This window comes from Pecten maximus, chromosome 5 (genome assembly GCF_902652985.1).
Source record: "Pecten maximus chromosome 5, xPecMax1.1, whole genome shotgun sequence".
Classification (NCBI taxonomy): domain Eukaryota; kingdom Metazoa; phylum Mollusca; class Bivalvia; order Pectinida; family Pectinidae; genus Pecten; species Pecten maximus.
Window position 1 is genome coordinate 39,592,149 of NC_047019.1, and position 20,000 is coordinate 39,612,148.

At 38.5% G+C, this 20,000-nt stretch overlaps 1 protein-coding gene across 12 annotated transcripts in view; it reads right to left on the reverse strand.

The window, feature by feature from the left end:
- LOC117328000 overlaps window positions 1–20,000 on the reverse strand; it is a 199,750-nt gene that overhangs the window by 145,680 nt on the left and 34,070 nt on the right. For all 12 annotated transcript variants that reach the window (XR_004532775.1, XM_033885304.1, XM_033885302.1 and 9 more), the window contains exon 2: window positions 15,825–15,945. Coding sequence is in view for 11 of the 12 variants with exons in the window: in XM_033885304.1 (XP_033741195.1) it covers window positions 15,825–15,916 (92 nt within the window). In the remaining variant the exon portion in view is untranslated. The remainder of the gene's footprint in view (window positions 1–15,824; window positions 15,946–20,000) is intronic.

Genomic DNA, 20,000 nt, shown 5'->3' on the forward strand with positions numbered 1-20,000 from the left:
GTATGTTTGATAAAGCCTAAAAGACAGCTTCACAGCTACAAACACAAACTCATCAATGATTGCATGTGTGAATTGGCATTGGTACATGTTCCACTTCAAGACGTTTGGTCCCCTCTAGTTACTTTCTACCGTTTAGAATTATACTCTCCTCCGAGTACTAATATACGTCCCATCTGATTACTAATAAATTGTAATACCTCTGAGAATTACTTTCTACTGTTTAGAATTATTCTCCCCTCTAAGAGTTTCTTCACTGAGAATTACTCTCTGAGAAATTCCACCTTGAGAATTGCACTCTCCACTGAGAATTACTATGCAATTTACCAGATAATTGTGAGAATTCTTTTTAAGAACTACATGGTGAATGTGGATGAAAAACAAGGAAAACAGACACAAGAAAATAAGTACCAGCTAGGAGAGTACCAAAACCCACATACTCTGAATGTTTGGTCGCAATAACGATACATCAGTACTGGGTATAAGATATATCAAGTCATAGTTAATAGAATGTCCCATTTATTTCACGGCTAAAAGTCTAACACCATTAGTAGATCCTCATCATGCAATGCACATGCATGAACAGATGTACATGTATGCACTCATGTATAAACATTACGTGACTATCTCACAAAGCCCATGAAAAACATCGAACATTTGATAATAAAAATAAAATAATCCCCATAACCCCTTTTGTCAGTTCCCTGGGTACCTCCTGTATAGCCCATCAGTTCTGTAGCCATGTGTGTTTATCAACTTTATCAAAGCTGTACTGTCTCTAGTATCATAACATTCAGTCCACTAAGCTCAAATATTATTCATATACAATATGCCATCTGGTTTCCAAGACCTTGAATATGTATCATATATTGACTGCCTCTGTACAAGATGTCAACATAAACATTGATCCCACGATGAATCTGTCAAAGAACAATAATCAATACCTGACATCAACAGAACAGTAAGAATTGATTTAGAAATGTCTTTTAAAACAGTGCTATCTGAAACATGTCTATAGATCTGATTATAAGGGAGCGGGAAATATCATAGAGAGCAATGAGCATATCACTGATGTACACTTTGATACACTGTTTACAGACCTTGAGACACATGTACACTGTTTGCAGACCTCGAGACACATGTACACTGTTTATAGACCTCAAGACTTACACCATTCACAGACCTCAAGACACATGTACACTGTTCACAGACCTCGAGACACATGTACACCATTCATAGACTTCCAGACTTACACCCTTCACAGACCTCGAGACACATGTACACTGTTTACAGACCTCGAGACACATGTACACTGTTCACAGACCTCGAGACACATGTACACTGTTTATAGACCTCGAGACACATGTACACTGTTTACAGACCTCGAGACACATGTACACTGTTCACAGATCTCAAGACACATGTACACTGTTTACAGACCTCGAGACTTACACCATTAACAGAACTCGAGACACATGTACACTGTTTACAGACCTCGAGACATATGTACACAGTTCACAGACCTCGAGACACATGTACACTGTTTACAGACCTCGAGACACATGTACACCATTCATAGACCTCCAGACTTACACTGTTCACAGACCTCGAGACACATGTACACCATTCATAGACCTCCAGACTTACACTGTTCACAGACCTCGAGACACATGTGCACCATTCATAGACCTCCAGACTTACACTGTTCCCAGACCTTGAGACACATGTACACCGTTCACAGACCTCGAGACACATGTGCACCATTCATAGACCTCCAGACTTACACCGTTCATAGACCTCGAGACACATGTACACCGTTCACAGACCTCGAGACACATTTACACTGTTCATAGACCTCCAGACTTACACCGTTCATAGACCTCGAGACACATGTACACCGTTCACAGACCTCGAGACACATGTGCACCATTTATAGACCTCCAGACTTACACCGTTCATAGACCTCGAGACACATGTACACCGTTCACAGACCTCGAGACACATGTGCACCATTCATAAACCTCGTGACACATGTACACCGTTCATAGACCTCGAGACACATGTACACCATTTATAGACCTCCAGACTTACACCGTTCATAGACCTCGAGACACATGTACACTGTTCATAGACCTCCAGACTTACACTGTTCATAGACCTCGAGACACATGTACACTGTTCACAGACCTCGAGACACATGTACACTGTTCATAGAACTCCAGACTTACACCGTTCATAGACCTCGAGACACATGTACACCATTTATAGACCTCCAGACTTACACTGTTCATAGACCTGGAGACACATGTACACTGTTCATAGACCTGCAGACTTACACCGTTCATAGACCTCGAGACACATGTACACTGTTCACAGACCTCGAGACACATGTACACTGTTCACAGACCTCGAGACACATGTACACTGTTTATAGACCTCGAGACACATGTACACTGTTTACAGACCTCGAGACACATGTACACTGTTCACAAATCTCAAGACACATGTACACTGTTTACAGACCTCGAGACTTACACCATTAACAGAACTCGAGACACATGTACACTGTTTACAGACCTCGAGACATATGTACACAGTTCACAGACCTCGAGACACATGTACACTGTTTACAGACCTCGAGACACATGTACACCATTCATAGACCTCCAGACTTACACTGTTCATAGACCTCGAGACACATGTACACTGTTCAAAGACCTCCAGACTTACACTGTTCATAGATCACGAAACACATGTACACTGTTCAAAGACCTTTAGACACATGTACACTGTTCACAGACCTCGAGACACATGTACACAGTTCACAGACCTCGAGACACATGTACACCATTCATAGACCTCCAGACTTACACTGTTCATAGATCACGAGACACATGTACACTGTTCAAAGACCTTTAGACACATGTACACTGTTCACAGACCTCGAGAAACATGTACACAGTTCACAGACCTCGAGACACATGTACACCATTCATAGACTTCCAGACTTACACCGTTCACAGACCTCGAGACACATGTACACTGTTCACAGACCTTTAGACACATGTATACTGTTCAAAGACCTCGAGACACATGTACATCATTCAGACCTTGAGACACATGTACACCCTCCATAGACCTAGAGACACATGTACAACAAAGACTTTGACATACATGTACACCCTCCATAGACCTTGGTATACATGTACACCCTCCATAGACTAAGAGACATGTACACCCTCCATAGACTAACATACATGTACACCCTCCATAGACTCTAACATACATGTACACCCTCCATAGACTCTAACATACATGTACACCCTCCATAGACTAAGATACATGTACACCCTCCATAGACTAAGATACATGTACACTCTCCAGAGACTCTAACATACATGTACACCCTCCATAGACTAAGATACATGTACACCCTCCATAGACTAAGATACATGTACACCCTCCATAAACTCTACGATACACGTACACCCTCCATACACTCTAACATACATGTACACCCTCCATAGACTCTAACATACATGTACACCCTCTATACACTCTAACATACATGTACACCCTCCATAGACTCTAACATACATGTACACCCTCATAGACTAACATACATGTACACCCTCCATAGACTCTAACATACATGTACACCCTCCATAGACTCTAACATACATGTACACCCTCCATACACTCTAACATACATGTACACCCTCATAGACTCTAACATACATGTACACCCTCGTAGACTCTAACATACATGTACACCCTCCATAGACTCTAACATACATGTACACACTCCATAGACTCTAACATACATGTACACCCTCCATAGACTCTAACATACATGTACACCCTCCATAGACTCTAACATACATGTACACCCTCCATAGACTCTAAGATACATGTACACCCTCCATAGACTAACATACATGTACACCCTCCATAGACTCTAAGATACATGTACACCCTCCATAGACTCTAACATACATGTACACCCTCCATAGACTCTAACATACATGTACACCCTCCATAGACTCTAACATACATGTACACCCTCCATAGACTCTAACATACCTGTACACCCTCCATAGACTCTAACATACATGTACACCCTCCATAGACTCTAACATACATGTACACCCTCCATAGACTCTAACATACATGTACACCCTCCATAGACTCTAACATACATGTACACCCTCCATAGACTCTAACATACATGTACACCCTCCATAGACTCTAACATACATGTACACCCTCCATAGACTAACATACATGTACACCCTCCATAGACTCTAACATACATGTACACCCTCCATAGACTCTAACATACATGTACACCCTCCATACACTCTAACATACATGTACACCCTCATAGACTCTAACATACATGTACACCCTCCATAGACTCTAACATATATGTACACCCTCCAAAGACCTTGGTATACATGTACACCCTCCATAGACTAACATACATGTACACCCTCCATAGACTAACATACATGTACACCCTCCATAGACTAACATACATGTACACCCTCCATAGACTCTAACATACATGTACACCCTCCATACACTCTAACATACATGTACACCCTCATAGACTCTAAAATACATGTACACCCTCCATAGACTCTAACATACATGTACACCCTCCATAGACCTTGGTATACATGTACACCCTCCATAGACTAACATACATGTACACCCTCCATAGACTAACATACATGTACACCCTCATAGACTCTAACATACATGTACACCCTCCATAGACTCTAACATACATGTACACCCTCCATAGACTAACAAACATGTACACCCTCCATAGACTCTAACATACATGTACACACTCCATAGACTCTAACATACATGTACACCCTCCATACACTCTAACATACATGTACACCCTCCATAGACTCTAACATACATGTACACCCTCCATACACTCTAACATACATGTACACCCTCCATAGACTAAGATACATGTACACCCTCCATAGACCTTGGTATACATGTACACCCTCCATAGACTCTAACATACATGTACACCCTCCATAGACTCTAACATACATGTACACCCACCATAGACTCTAACATACATGTACACCCACCATAGACTCTAACATACATGTACACCCACCATAGACTCTAACGTACATGTACACCCACCATAGACTCTAACATACATGTACACCCTCCATATACTCTAACATACATGTACACCCTCCATAGACTCTAACATACATGTACACCCTCTATACACTCTAACATACATGTACACACTCCATAGACTCTAACATACATGTACACCCTCCATATACTCTAACATACATGTACACCCTCCATAGACTCTAACATACATGTACACCCTCCATAGACTCTAACATACATGTACACCCTCCATAGACTAAGATACATGTACACCCTCCATAGACTCTAACATACATGTACACCCTCCATAGACTCTACGATACATGTACACCCTCCATAGACTCTAACATACATGTACACCCTCCATAGACTCTAACATACATGTACACCCTCTATAGACTCTAAGATACATGTACACCCTCCATAGACTCTATCATACATGTACACCCTCCATAGACTCTAACATACCTGTACACCCTCCATAGACTCTAACATACATGTACACCCTCCATAGACTAACATACATATACACCCTCCATAGACTCTAACATACATATACACCCTCCATAGACTCTAACATACATGTACACACTCCATAGACTCTAACATACATGTACACCCTCCATAGACTCTACGATACATGTACACCCTCCATAGACTCTAACATACATGTACACCCTCCATAGACTCTAACATACATGTACACCCCTCCATAGACTCTAACATACATGTACACCCTCCATAGACTCTATCATACATGTACACCCTCCATAGACTCTAACATACATGTACACCCTCCATAGACTCTAACATACATGTACACCCTCTATACACTCTAACATACATGTACACTCTCCATAGACTCTAACATACATGTACACCCTCCATAGACTCTAACATACATGTACAACCTCCATAGACAGCTTACATACATGTACACCCTCCATAGACTCTAACATACATGTACACCCTCCATAGACTCTAACATACATGTACACCCTCCATAGACTCTAACATACATGTACACCCTCCATACACTCTAACATACATGTACACCCTCCATAGACTAACAAACATGTACACCCTCCATAGACTCTAACATACATGTACACCCTCCATAGACTAAGATACATGTACACCCTCCATAGACTCTAACATACATGTACACCCTCCATAGACTCTAACATACATGTACACCCTCCATAGACTCTAACATACATGTACACCCTCCATAGACTAACAAACATGTACACCCTCCATAGACTCTAACATACATGTACACCCTTCATAGACTAACATACATGTACACCCTCCATAGACTCTACGATACATGTACACCCTCCATAGACTCTAACATACATGTACACCCTCCATAGACTCTAACATACATGTACACCCTCCATAGACTCTAACATACATGTACACCCTCCATAGACTCTAACATACATGTACACCCTCCATAGACTAACATACATATACACCCTCCATAGACTCTAACATACATGTACACCCTCCATAGACTCTAACATACATGTACACCCTCCATAGACTCTAACATACATGTACACCCTCCATAGACTCTAACATACATGTACACCCTCCATAGACTCTAACATACATGTACACCCTCCATAGACTCTAACATACATGTACACCCTCCATAGACTCTAACATACATGTACACCCTCCATAGACTCTAACATACATGTACACCCTCCATAGACTAACATACACGTACACCCTCCATAGACTCTAACATACATGTACACCCTCCATAGACTCTAACATACATGTACACCCTCCATAGACTCTAACATACATGTACACCCTCCATAGACTCTAACATACATGTACACCTTCCATAGACTCTAACATACATGTACAACCTCCATAGACTCTAACAAACATGTACACTATCCATAGACTCTAACATACATGTACAACCTCCATAGATCCTAACATACATGTACACCCTCCATAGACTCTAACATACATGTACACCTTCCATAGACTCTAACAAACATGTACACCATCCATAGACTAACATACATGTACACCCTCCATAGACTCTAACATACATGTACAACCTCCATAGACTAACATACATGTACACCCTCCATAGACTCTAACATACATGTACACCCTCCATAGACTAAGATACATGTACACCCTCCATAGACTAAGATACATGTACACCCTCCATAGACTCTAACATACATGTACACCCTCCATAGACTCTAACATACATGTACACCCTCCATAGACTCTAACATACATGTACACCCTCCATAGACTCTAACATACATGTACACCCTCCATAGACTCTAACATACATGTACACCCTCCATAGACTCTAACATACATGTACACCCTCCATAGACTCTAACATACATGTACACCCTCCATAGACTCTAACATACATGTACACCCTCCATAGACTCTAACATACATGTACACCCTCCATAGACCTAACATACATGTACACCCTCCATAGACTCTAACATACATGTACACCCTCCATAGACTCTAACATACATGTACACCCTCCATAGACTCTAACATACATGTACACCCTCCATAGACTCTAACATACATGTACACCCTCCATAGACTCTAACATACATGTACACCCTCCATAGACTCTAACATACATGTACACCCTCCATAGACTCTAACATACATGTACACCCTCATAGACTCTAACATACATGTACACCCTCCATAGACTCTAACATACATGTACACCCTCCATAGACTCTAACATACATGTACACCCTCCATAGACTCTAACATACATGTACACCCTCCATACACTCTAACATACATGTACACCCTCCATAGACTCTAACATACATGTACACCCTCCATAGACTCTATCATACATGTACACCCTCCATAGACTCTAACATACATGTACACCCTCCATAGACTCTAACATACATGTACACCCTCCATAGACTCTAACATACATGTACACCCTCCATAGACTCTAACATACATGTACACCCTCCATAGACTCTAACATACATGTACACCCTCCATAGACTCTAACATACATGTACACCCTCCATAGACTCTAACATACATGTACACCCTCCATAGACTCTAACATACATGTACACCCTCTATAGACTCTAACATACATGTACACCCTCCATAGACTCTAACATACATGTACACCCTCCATAGACTCTAACATACATGTACACCCTCCATAGACTCTAACATACATGTACACCCTCCATAGACTCTAACATACATGTACACCCTCCATAGACTCTAACATACATGTACACCCTCCATAGACCTTGGTATACATGTACACCCTCCATAGACTCTAACATACATGTACACCCTCCATAGACTCTAACATACATGTACACCCTCCATAGACTCTAACATACATGTACACCCTCCATAGACTCTAACATACATGTATTTGCACCCACCAGAGACCCTGGGGTGCATTTGAGAAATGATAAAATACTCATCAGTTCCATGGTTGTTATTGGAGAAGTTGAAGTGTCTACCAACCACTTACACAGTCTTCCAAAGACTACACGTGAACTTGAAAACTATTTTGATCACCCCAGGATTATGGAAGAGATGAAGGAGGTAGAGTCTTAGTGCTGGGTTTATTCCATGGCTACTGATGGTACTGGTGTAATTACACTGATGTAACAGAGTCAGGCACATATAAGCCAATTCATAAAGAGCTAAAGATAATTTGTTTGATTATAAGTTCATTTAGGTATGAACTTCAGAAAATGCAAAGGTAAAAAGTGCTGATAAAATATTTCATGAAGAGAAATATCTCTGATCAAAGCACTGAAGTTCTATTTATCTGTAAAGAAATCCTGTATGCTGAAATACTATACTAAAACAAATATTTATATTCTGGTAAATTTTATAATCAGATCCCGTGAATCTTGTATAGTGTTAGTTTGTGTAAACTTAAAAACAGGGGAATATTGGTACATGTTGTGACATTTGGCCTACAGACAACTTCTTATCATCACGGTGCAGGTGCATTGTATTTTGTTGACAGTCGATCCAAAGCATCAGTATACTCCAGATTACTGGAAGATTGAATTCTGGACAGGAGTGGTCTCCCCTTACACACAGCTGCAGCCACTGTGAGCAGCTGATACTGGATTTTAATTGAAATATTCTTACTCATCCAAAGATGGCACTAATAGGGACGGCAGTCTTGTGTTGAATTAACTGAAGGACCAGTTAATGTAAAATTGACACCTCTGATATGATCTACATTTACACAATACACCTACATAAATCTACTGTAAGGCAGTGTTAACAGTGTGGTTCTATAACACTACTGATTAAATCAACACTATTCAATAACAAAAAATATCCTTTAAAATCTTTTCCTTAAACCAATTCATTCTTGGTTGGCTACACATGTTATTTGATTCTTATCACATTACAATACATTTCCACACATAATTTTTAAATTTCAATGAAATACAATCAACTCAGAATGATTTATCAATTTAGTTTACTACCCACCAAACAAAATGAAGAATATGAAAATTCACACCCAGTAACTTTGATAATTCTTAAAAAAATAATCAGATCTGATCTGGATAGGATGACAGACTGAACAAGTGTTTCCCACTAATCAGGTGAAAAATCTTCAGGCTGATTACAACGTGGCATGTTTAATGTTGAAACAATTGGTGATAAAAGCATGTGTGTGTGGATATGGGTTATAAGCAACTGTAAAGGGGCTCCTAACCCTGTAACTGGGATGGTTAGGGGCTATAAATAACTCTAAAGGGGCTCATAACCCTAGCACTGGGATGGTTAGGGGCTATAGACAACTCTAAAGGGGCTCATAACCCTAGCACTGGGATGGTTAGGGGCTATAGACAACTCTAAAGGGGCTCCTAACCCTATCACTGAGATGGTTATGGGTTATAAATAACTCTAAAGGGGCTCATAACCATAGCACTGGGATGGTTAGGGGTTATAAACAACTCGAAGGGGCTCATAACCCTAGCACTGGGATGGTTAGGGGCAAGATAACTTAAGGGGCAAGATAACTTTATATAAGGTTAGGAGCTAGATTACTCTTTAAGGTTAGGAGTTAAATTTACTCTATATATATATAAGGTTAGGAGCTAGATTACTCTATATAAGGTTAGGAGCTAGCTAGATTACTCTATATAAGGTTAGGAGCTAGATTACTCTATATAAGGTTAGGAGCTAGATTACTCAATATAAGGTTAGGAGCTAGATTACTCTATATCAGGTTAGGAGCTAGATTACTCTTTAAGGTTAGGAGCTAGATTACTCTTTAAGGTTAGGAGCTAGATTACTCATTAAGGTTAGGAGCTAGATTACTCTATATAAGGTTAGGAGCTAGATTACTCTTTATAAGTTTAGGAGCTAGATTACTCTATATCAGGTTAGGAGCTAGATTACTCTATATCAGGTTAGGAGCTAGATTACTCTATATAAGGTTAGGAGCTAGATTACTCTTTATACGGTTAGGAGCTAGATTACTCTATATAAGGTTAGGAGCTAGATTACTCTATATAAGGTTAGGAGCTGGATTTACTCTATATAAGGTTAGGAGCTAGATTACTCTATATAAGGTTAGGAGCTAGATTACTCTATATAAGGTTAGGAGCTAGATTACTCTATATAAGGTTAGGAGCTAGATTACTCTATATAAGGTTAGGAGCTAGATTACTCTATATAAGGTTAGGAGCTAGATTTACTCTATATAAGGTTAGGAGCTAGATTACTCTATATAAGGTTAGGAGCTAGATTACTCTATATCAGGTTAGGAGCTAGATTACTCTATATAAGGTTAGGAGCTAGATTACTCTATATCAGGTTAGGAGCTAGATAACTCTATATAAGGTTAGGAGCTAGATTACTCTTTATAAGTTTAGGAGCTAGATTACTCTATATAAGGTTAGGAGCTAGATTACTCTATATAAGGTTAGGAGCTTAGATTACTCTATATAAGGTTAGGAGCTAGATTACTCTATATAAGGTTAGGAGCTAGATTACTCTATATAAGGTTAGGAGCTAGATTACTCTATATAAGGTTAAGAGCTAGATTACTCTATATAAGGTTAGGAGCTAGATTACTCTATATAAGGTTAGGAGCTAGATTACTCTATATAAGGTTAGGAGCTAGATTTACTCTATAAGGTTAGGAGCTAGATTTACTCTATATAAGGTTAGGAGCTAGATTACTCTATATAAGGTTAGGAGCTAGATTACTCTATATCAGGTTAGGAGCTAGATTACTCTATATAAGGTTAGGAGCTACATTACTCTATATAAGGTTAGGAGCTAGATTACTCTATATAAGGTTAGGAGCTAGATTACTCTATATCAGGTTAGGAGCTAGATAACTATATATAAGGTTAGGAGCTAGATTACTCTATATCAGGTTAGGAGCTAGATTACTCTATATAAGTTTAGGAGCTAGATTACTCTATATCAGGTTAGGAGCTAGATTACTCTATATAAGGTTGGGAGCTAGATTATATTATCTGTAAAAGGTTGGTATCTCACAGTGAAAGGGCAACATTTTTCCAGTGCATGTTATAACTGATAATAACTCTTATTCTTGACTGTTTATTTAAAAGTTGATTGTACATTGATTTGATGTTACAAAAATGTATTCTTCTTGATGATAGAATAAACATTCAACATTCTGATACTGTAGTTATCATCCTGAGTATCAGGTCATCTTTGGCATCAACGTCCAATTAACTATATGGTTATGATAACATCCTGAGAAATTCTACTATACTATAATTATACTATACTTACAGGGAGATCCATAAGGATTCTGTACTACTGCTCACTTCTCAAGGTCAGTCATACCAGAAGGTCAATGATTTTATTGGAAATATTGCACTGACAACTTCAGTAATGAAATAAGAAAACACTCTGATCACCTCAATGTGAAACCAGAAAGTTGTGTCCCTATGGGGGTGGCATATGTCGGTGCCAATCTGGCCTGTAATATCTGGACAATAGAACAAGTATTCTGACGAAGGAATTGAACTCCTGTCTCTGTCAAATAGTAGTATACTTTTATCCACTACAGTTTGAGAGCTGTCTAAGTTACATTCTAACAAATATGTCTAATCAGACATGATATCAGAATACAAATTCTTATTTGATAGTATTTATCAAACGATAGCATGACTCCATCATGCTCTTCCAATGTCCCAAAGTACCATTTTAGGGTAAATGGAGCTATTCTGTAGGATTTCAAGTGTTACCAATTACATTATATAAACTTTAGGATTTACCTGTAATTAAAGTTACTAACATAAATATAGGACAGTATAGGATTTAGCTGTAAATTCAGGGTATACACCTGGACTGAGTTTCACTAAAGGTCGTAAGTCTACACGTAGACGTAAACGTAAACGTAGACGTAAGTCTAAGTTACGATTTTATTTACGTTTACCTAAGTTGAGTTTCACTAAACGTCGTAAATGTTGACGTAAACGTAAGAGTAAACGTAGACGTTCACGTAACTTACGACTGGAACTCTTTTGGGTGGAGATAATATTTTTCCATAGATACATAAACGGAGTCTGCGCATTACTTACTTTCGTTTCGGTATTTTTGTCGTCTACTCGTGGTAATCCTAATGGCCGAGCGTAAAGTGAGGAAGCCAAACTGGACGGATGGGGAGATGGAGGTTTTGGCAGAGTCTTTTTTGGACTCTGCCAAAATCCTCAGGGGAAAGCTCGCCCCGTCTTTAACTGCAGAAATGAAAAAGGCGGAGTGGGCCAAAATAACCCAGAGGTAAGAATATATTAGAGTCTATTCCGATTTTAGATCTACTGCAGTAGTCATCTGTAGATAATAAATTATTCTTTTTATAAATTTGATTCACTTTTGTAAATGATATTATTATCTCATACATTAATAGATTTGCTTATCTAATAAACCAATATATTTCAGTATCTGTTTTATTTTTATCAAATTATCGATATCGGTCTAAACACCGACAGTGTAAGGATTTGGTCGGTTTTTAGTGCTACCTCCTTTTGAGGGCTTCATCAGTTTCCGGTTTCAGAAACGTAGCTACATCTGTTATTGAAGACCCAAGATATCCAATATTATAGCCAAAATGGGAATCTATGACGTCTTCATACAGAATCCATATCGAGATAATCCTTCACTTTATATTCAGGGAAGTTTCACTTTATGCATATGATTATTTAGTTTTATATATCGAGTTTTAACAGGTGCACGAAAGCAATGGCGTTAGACTACTGTGTTTTAGCACAGGTGCCTGGCTCGTTTTATAAAATAATAACATATAAGAGTACATATAAATGAGAATCTCATTTATATGCATGCATACAAATGACATAACGTCAGCCAGCTGTTAACATGTTGATAGTGCCGATGGAAAACAACTGATGATGAGTTTTCTTCTACGTAGCATTGATTGTTTCCAAGTCATATTTCAAGTGTAATATATAACCAGTTACTGCAGTATATAGTACATGATATTAATCTGAATTAGTTAACGATGTAATATTTGTTACAGTACATGTAACATCACAGGCACTTGTTTCCATCCATAACACATATGTACATGCCGAAGGCTAACTTCATGTATGTATACATGTACATATGTAATATACATGTAATTAACAGAGTCCATCATATGTCAGTATATGGGATAAGGAATTTCTACCCGAGGGTGTAGAATTGGGAGTTAGAAACTAGTGTTTTTGAATATCAGTTTACTTGTAAATGGTATCAGGATGTTTGATGGAATTAACACTTTGAGTTTGATTTATATTTATTAATATAAATGCTATTATTAATAACTACTAAATAACAAGTATGTATTTTTGTAGAATAAATTCGATCGGACTGTATGTGCGCACGATTGAGGAGACCAAGAAAAGATGGCAAGATGCCCAATCGTGCGTAAAAAAGAAGGAGGCCTTCCGTAGAAGGCAGATGACAGGCACAGGGGGCGGACCCCCTCCTGATCTGACGTTAAAGCTGACAGACCATCATCTTGGATTTTGACAATTGAAGTTTGTTATCGCTATTTCTGAGAATGTACTGAATGGATCTTTCTCAAATTTCATAAGTAGGTTCCCTTGGTCCCTTGTATTGCATTTTTGGACCAGTCTGTCCTGAAAACAACCTGGCAAACAAACACCCATTATCGTTAAATCTCAAATTTCTTATATAGCTAGGATTCCCTTGTTTGAAAAGTACTGGAGGGATGTCTCAATTTGCACAGATTAGTAAAATGAAGGGAAAAGTAGAGAAAAGATCAATCTGACATGGAACCTATGAAGATCATTCAATGGTGGGCGCCAAGATCCCTCTGGTTTAATTTGAAATTTCATAATTAGACTTTTCTTAAGTAAATCATAGCCGCTTCATGTAATGACGTATAGTAGATTTCCAAGTGAATCTCGGTAGAGACAAATATTTCTGAGAAGACTGCTTCATACCACACAATTAATTAAGCAGATATTAATTCATTCAGTAATAAACTTAATAGTTCAACATTTATGGAAGCTAACATTTCCCATACAAAATTGGATTCGTTGAAATTTTCGTCAATGTCGTGGTTTAATTGTGACATGATTTAATTAATGTGATGCAGGTTAACAATATCCCTATCGTAGCAATATTCGTCACATTTGTTATATTACGGGATTGATCTCCGATTATGTTTGCGCAATCCGGATTAATGACCCGATATGTGTTTTTTCGTTAGTGTGATACTGTTGCATCCGTAAACTAAAAATTTGTCTGATTTTGAATAACTTACTTGGAGTTGAGTTGGAATTGCATGACTTCTTGCAGACGCTGGTCTCAACTGAGCATCAACCCCATCAATAAGTTGTATGATGATATTTCTGGGAAAACGATACCTGCTGATGAGGTCTGTATCATTCAATGAATCAAGTGGCTGTGCTCTGTCTTTAAATATTCTTTCTCTTCTTATAATACCGCGATTTCTTCGTTGTGTCAAAAGATAAACAAACGCCATCTTGTTTTGATAATAAGTTACGTTTAATTTTACGTGTACTCAAGAGCAGACGTAGACTTACGTGTAAATATAGACGTAGTGACGGCACACGTAAAGTTACGACCTTTAGTGAAACTCATTTTAGACGTAAGTTACGTCTACGTTTACGTTTACGTCTACGTGTAGACTTACGACCTTTAGTGAAACTCAGTCCTGAACTGTTGCTGGATTTAGCTGTAAATTCAGGGTATACACCTGAACAGTATAGGATTTAGCTGTAAATTAAGGGTTTACACCTGAACTGTATATGATTTAGCTGTAAATTCAGGGTATACACCTGAACAGTATAGGATTTAGCTGTAAATTCAGGGTATACACCTGAACAGTATAGGATTTAGCTGTAAATTCAGGGTATACACCTGAACTGTATAGGATTTAGCTGTAAATTCAGGGTATACACCTGAACTGTATAGGATTTAGCTGTAAATTCAGGGTATACACCTGAACAGTAAGGGATTTAGCTGTAAATTCAGGGTATACACCTGAACTGTATAGGAAAATTTGCAGTTTAAAAATTCAGTACATTTACCTGCTGTGTAATTACACAGAAGCATTGGTGTAGATCTTAAGTAATGAACTGGACATTTACCTGAGCAGGTGAGAGTCCTTGCGTATGTGCCAGGGATAATCTTCGTGTCTGTAGGCCTTCTTCAGAAGGGGTCCGCAAAGTTTGTTTCCCATATCTCATGGCTTAGCAATTACACCCACACCTGATAAACAGAGAAAATGTAACATTGCAAACATCACATGTAACTAACCACAGGTTAATACGGATTATCACAATAAGATACAGGTAAACAATTCACCTGTGAATAAAGGTCTCATGAACATTCTGACAACTTCAATATAGAATAACTGTTCAACTCATTTACTTTATTAACTGTTAATCCACACATACAAATGATCAGTCTTTATTAACTGTTAATCCACACATACAAATGACCAGTCTTTATTAACTGTTAATCCACACATACAAATGATCAGTCTTTATTAACTGTTAATCCACACATACAAATGACCAGTCTTTATTAACTGTTAATCCACACATACAAATTATCAGTCTTTATTAACTGTTAATCCACACATACAAATGATCAGTCTTTATTAACTATTAATCCACACATACAAATGATCAGACTTACAGCTGATAGGGATCACCTTCCATTGAGATTATCAAACACTAATTATTACAAGATTTTAAGTACACTTAAACATTTTAATCATATGTTTGGTTTTCTATTTCAAAATCCCCTCCCATGTTTTTATACAGAAAACACAGAGTTTCTTCATATGCCAAGGGATGGATATACTTTAGCTCTCAAAGATTTCTAAGATTGATGAATTGTGTACTGTCGACACATGTACATCTGAGCTCTTGATCTGTACACATCACGAGAGTTGAGAGTTTTGGTTGCGTAATTAGTGTAAGCCTTAATTAGGAGAGATATTTCTTTTACTGATCAGAGCCCAATCTACGTCTAAAACTACTGACATAATGGAAAGTTCACAACTTGACCTTTCATGCTGGAAAAAATAGCAGTATATGCAGACTTTAAGTCCTTGAACCCACCTGTACACATAACTATTCTGTTTACAAACCACACCGGCAGCCCTAATATGACTTTAAAATAAAGACCGAGGACTATATACCATGATTGTTATCATTGTTCCTATATTTTACTTCTTATCATATACCAACTATACAACATTAACATATTGATTAAGAATAAGAAATGATTAAAACAAACTTCTACTCTGACTGTTTACTTCAGATTAAAGGGATATAACTCTTGCATCCTTCATTGGTGTGTTGTTATCCTGGTCTGATCGGCCTTACATGTTCAGACAGATGATGTAATGCCACAACTTAGATCCTTAATTTTGTCATCATCCAGACAATATTATTGATTCAGACTGCATATAAGTTATAACTTTCTACACATAAAACCAAAATATAGGGAGATTTATGAGTGAACTACCACGGCTGTAGTATCTCATGTTACTATGACAGTATGGAATGGGAAGTGTGAGGCAGTATTGTTACTATGACAGTATGGAATGGCAAGTGTGAGGCAGTATCTCATGTTACTATGACAGTATGGAATGGGAAGTGTGAGGCAGTATCTTATGTTACTATGACAGTATGGAATGGCAAGTGTGAGGCAGTATCTCATGTTACTATGACAGTATGGAATGGCAAGTGTGAGGCAGTATCTCATGTTACTATGACAGTATGGAATGGCAAGTGTGAGGCAGTATCTCATGTTACTATGACAGTATGGAATGGCAAGTGTGAGGCAGTATCTCATGTTACTATGACAGTATGGAATGGGAAGTGTGAGGCAGTATCTCATGTTACTATGACAGTATGGAATGGGAAGTGTGAGGCAGTATCTCATGTTACTATGACAGTATGGAATGGGAAGTGTGAGGCAGTATCTCATGTTACTATGACAGTATGGAATGGCAAGTGTGAGGCAGTATCTCATGTTACTATGACAGTATGGAATGGGAAGTGTGAGGCAGTATCTCATGTTACTATGACAGTATGGAATGGCAAGTGTGAGGCAGTATCTCATGTTACTATGACAGTATGGAATGGCAAGTGTGAGGCAGTATCTCATGTTACTATGACAGTATGGAATGGCAAGTGTGAGGCAGTATCTCATGTTACTATGACAGTATGGAATGGCAAGTGTGAGGCAGTATCTCATGTTACTATGACAGTATGGAATGGCAAGTGTGAGGCAGTATCTCATGTTACTATGACAGTATGGAATGGCAAGTGTGAGGCAGTATCTCATGTTACTATGACAGTATGGAATGGCAAGTGTGAGGCAGTATCTCATGTTACTATGACAGTATGGAATGGCAAGTGTGAGGCAGTATCTCATGTTACTATGACAGTATGGAATGGGAAGTGTGAAGCAGTATCTCATGTTACTATGACAGTATGGAATGGCAAGTGTGAGGCAGTAGATCATGTTACTATGACAGTATGGAATGGCAAGTGTGAGGCAGTAGATCATGTTACTATGACAGTATGGAATGGCAAGTGTGAGGCAGTAGATCATGTTACTATGACAGTATGGAATGGCAAGTGTGAGGCAGTATCTCATGTTACTATGACAGTATGGAATGGCAAGTGTGAGGCAGTATCTCATGTTACTATGACAGTATGGAATGGGAAGTGTGAGGCAGTATCTCATGTTACTATGACAGTATGGAATGGCAAGTGTGAGGCAGTATCTCATGTTACTATGACAGTATGGAATGGGAAGTGTGAGGCAGTATCTCATGTTACTATGACAGTATGGAATGGGAAGTGTGAGGCAGTATCTCATGTTACTATGACAGTATGGAATGGGAAGTGTGAGGCAGTATCTCATGTTACTATGACAGTATGGAATGGGAAGTGTGAGGCAGTATCTCATGTTACTATGACAGTATGGAATGGCAAGTGTGAGGCAGTATCTCATGTTACTATGACAGTATGGAATGGGAAGTGTGAGGCAGTATCTCATGTTACTATGACAGTATGGAATGGCAAGTGTGAGGCAGTATCTCATGTTACTATGACAGTATGGAATGGGAAGTGTGAGGCAGTATCTCATGTTACTATGACAGTATGGAATGGGAAGTGTGAGGCAGTATCTCATGTTACTATGACAGTATGGAATGGCAAGTGTGAGGCAGTATCTCATGTTACTATGACAGTATGGAATGGCAAGTGTGAGGCAGTAGGAAGGGAACACATGTGTCAGGTAAAAGAAATAGAAAGGAAGACAGAATGGTAAAAAAAGGTGATATTGTGAAATAATGCATGTCGTAAAAGAAAGGCGGGAAGCTGAATGAAAGAAGAAGGGCCGGAGATCAGCTAGCATCATTAAGTATAGTTGTAGGTAAAGGTTAGTCCAGACTGAGTAGTGGACAATGGACCACCTGATAGCTGTCCTCCTCAAGAAGATGAGCCCATCCATATTATGTAAATGACCAATAGAAACTTCAGTAAGATAATTTGTATGTCCAGTAAATCCTAATTTGAGACTCAGTGAGACAGGGAAAAGCTGTCTCCCATTATAATTCCCGTGTATACAGTGGACCCTCGATAATCCGAACACCTTCGTTCCCAGTCCAAACTGTCCGGATTACGAGTTTTCCGGACTGCCGAATTTCGTGTACCAGGTCAAAAAATTGTCGTGTAAGAGTTATCTCCCTTGATTATATACAATCCGGGACGTTTCATAAACACGTCTAATTGTCAGACTTTTTAACAATAAATATACTTATGTTTCTGATATGATTCTTTTTGTTTTGTTTTGTAGAAAGTAAAAAATAAACTATGTTTTTAAAAGAACATGTAAAGTGATAGTTGTTTTATATATAGCGGGCATATGTGACCTACAAATAATACACATATGTCACGTCCCGGAGGTTCACAAACAAGTAGAAATTACAAACGTTAAATACCTTAGATAAAATACCCGGATTTTACAACTTACCGTCAGTCCATGTTTTTTTTTAATGATTTTTACGTACCAGAAACCCCAAGCTATCTATTTAAAAGTACGCGACACCAGCGAGAACTACCCAAGATGTCCGATAATTATTCAAGCCGTATTCACTTAACAATGTGACGCTTAGTTTTAAAAGTATCGGACGACTATTGACTAATTTGTGTGTAATCAACCCAGTTCTTCTGATCACTGCTTAATACGTAAATGTGTATGTAATTAATAGCATGCATCTTTCAATGAGTCGTCGT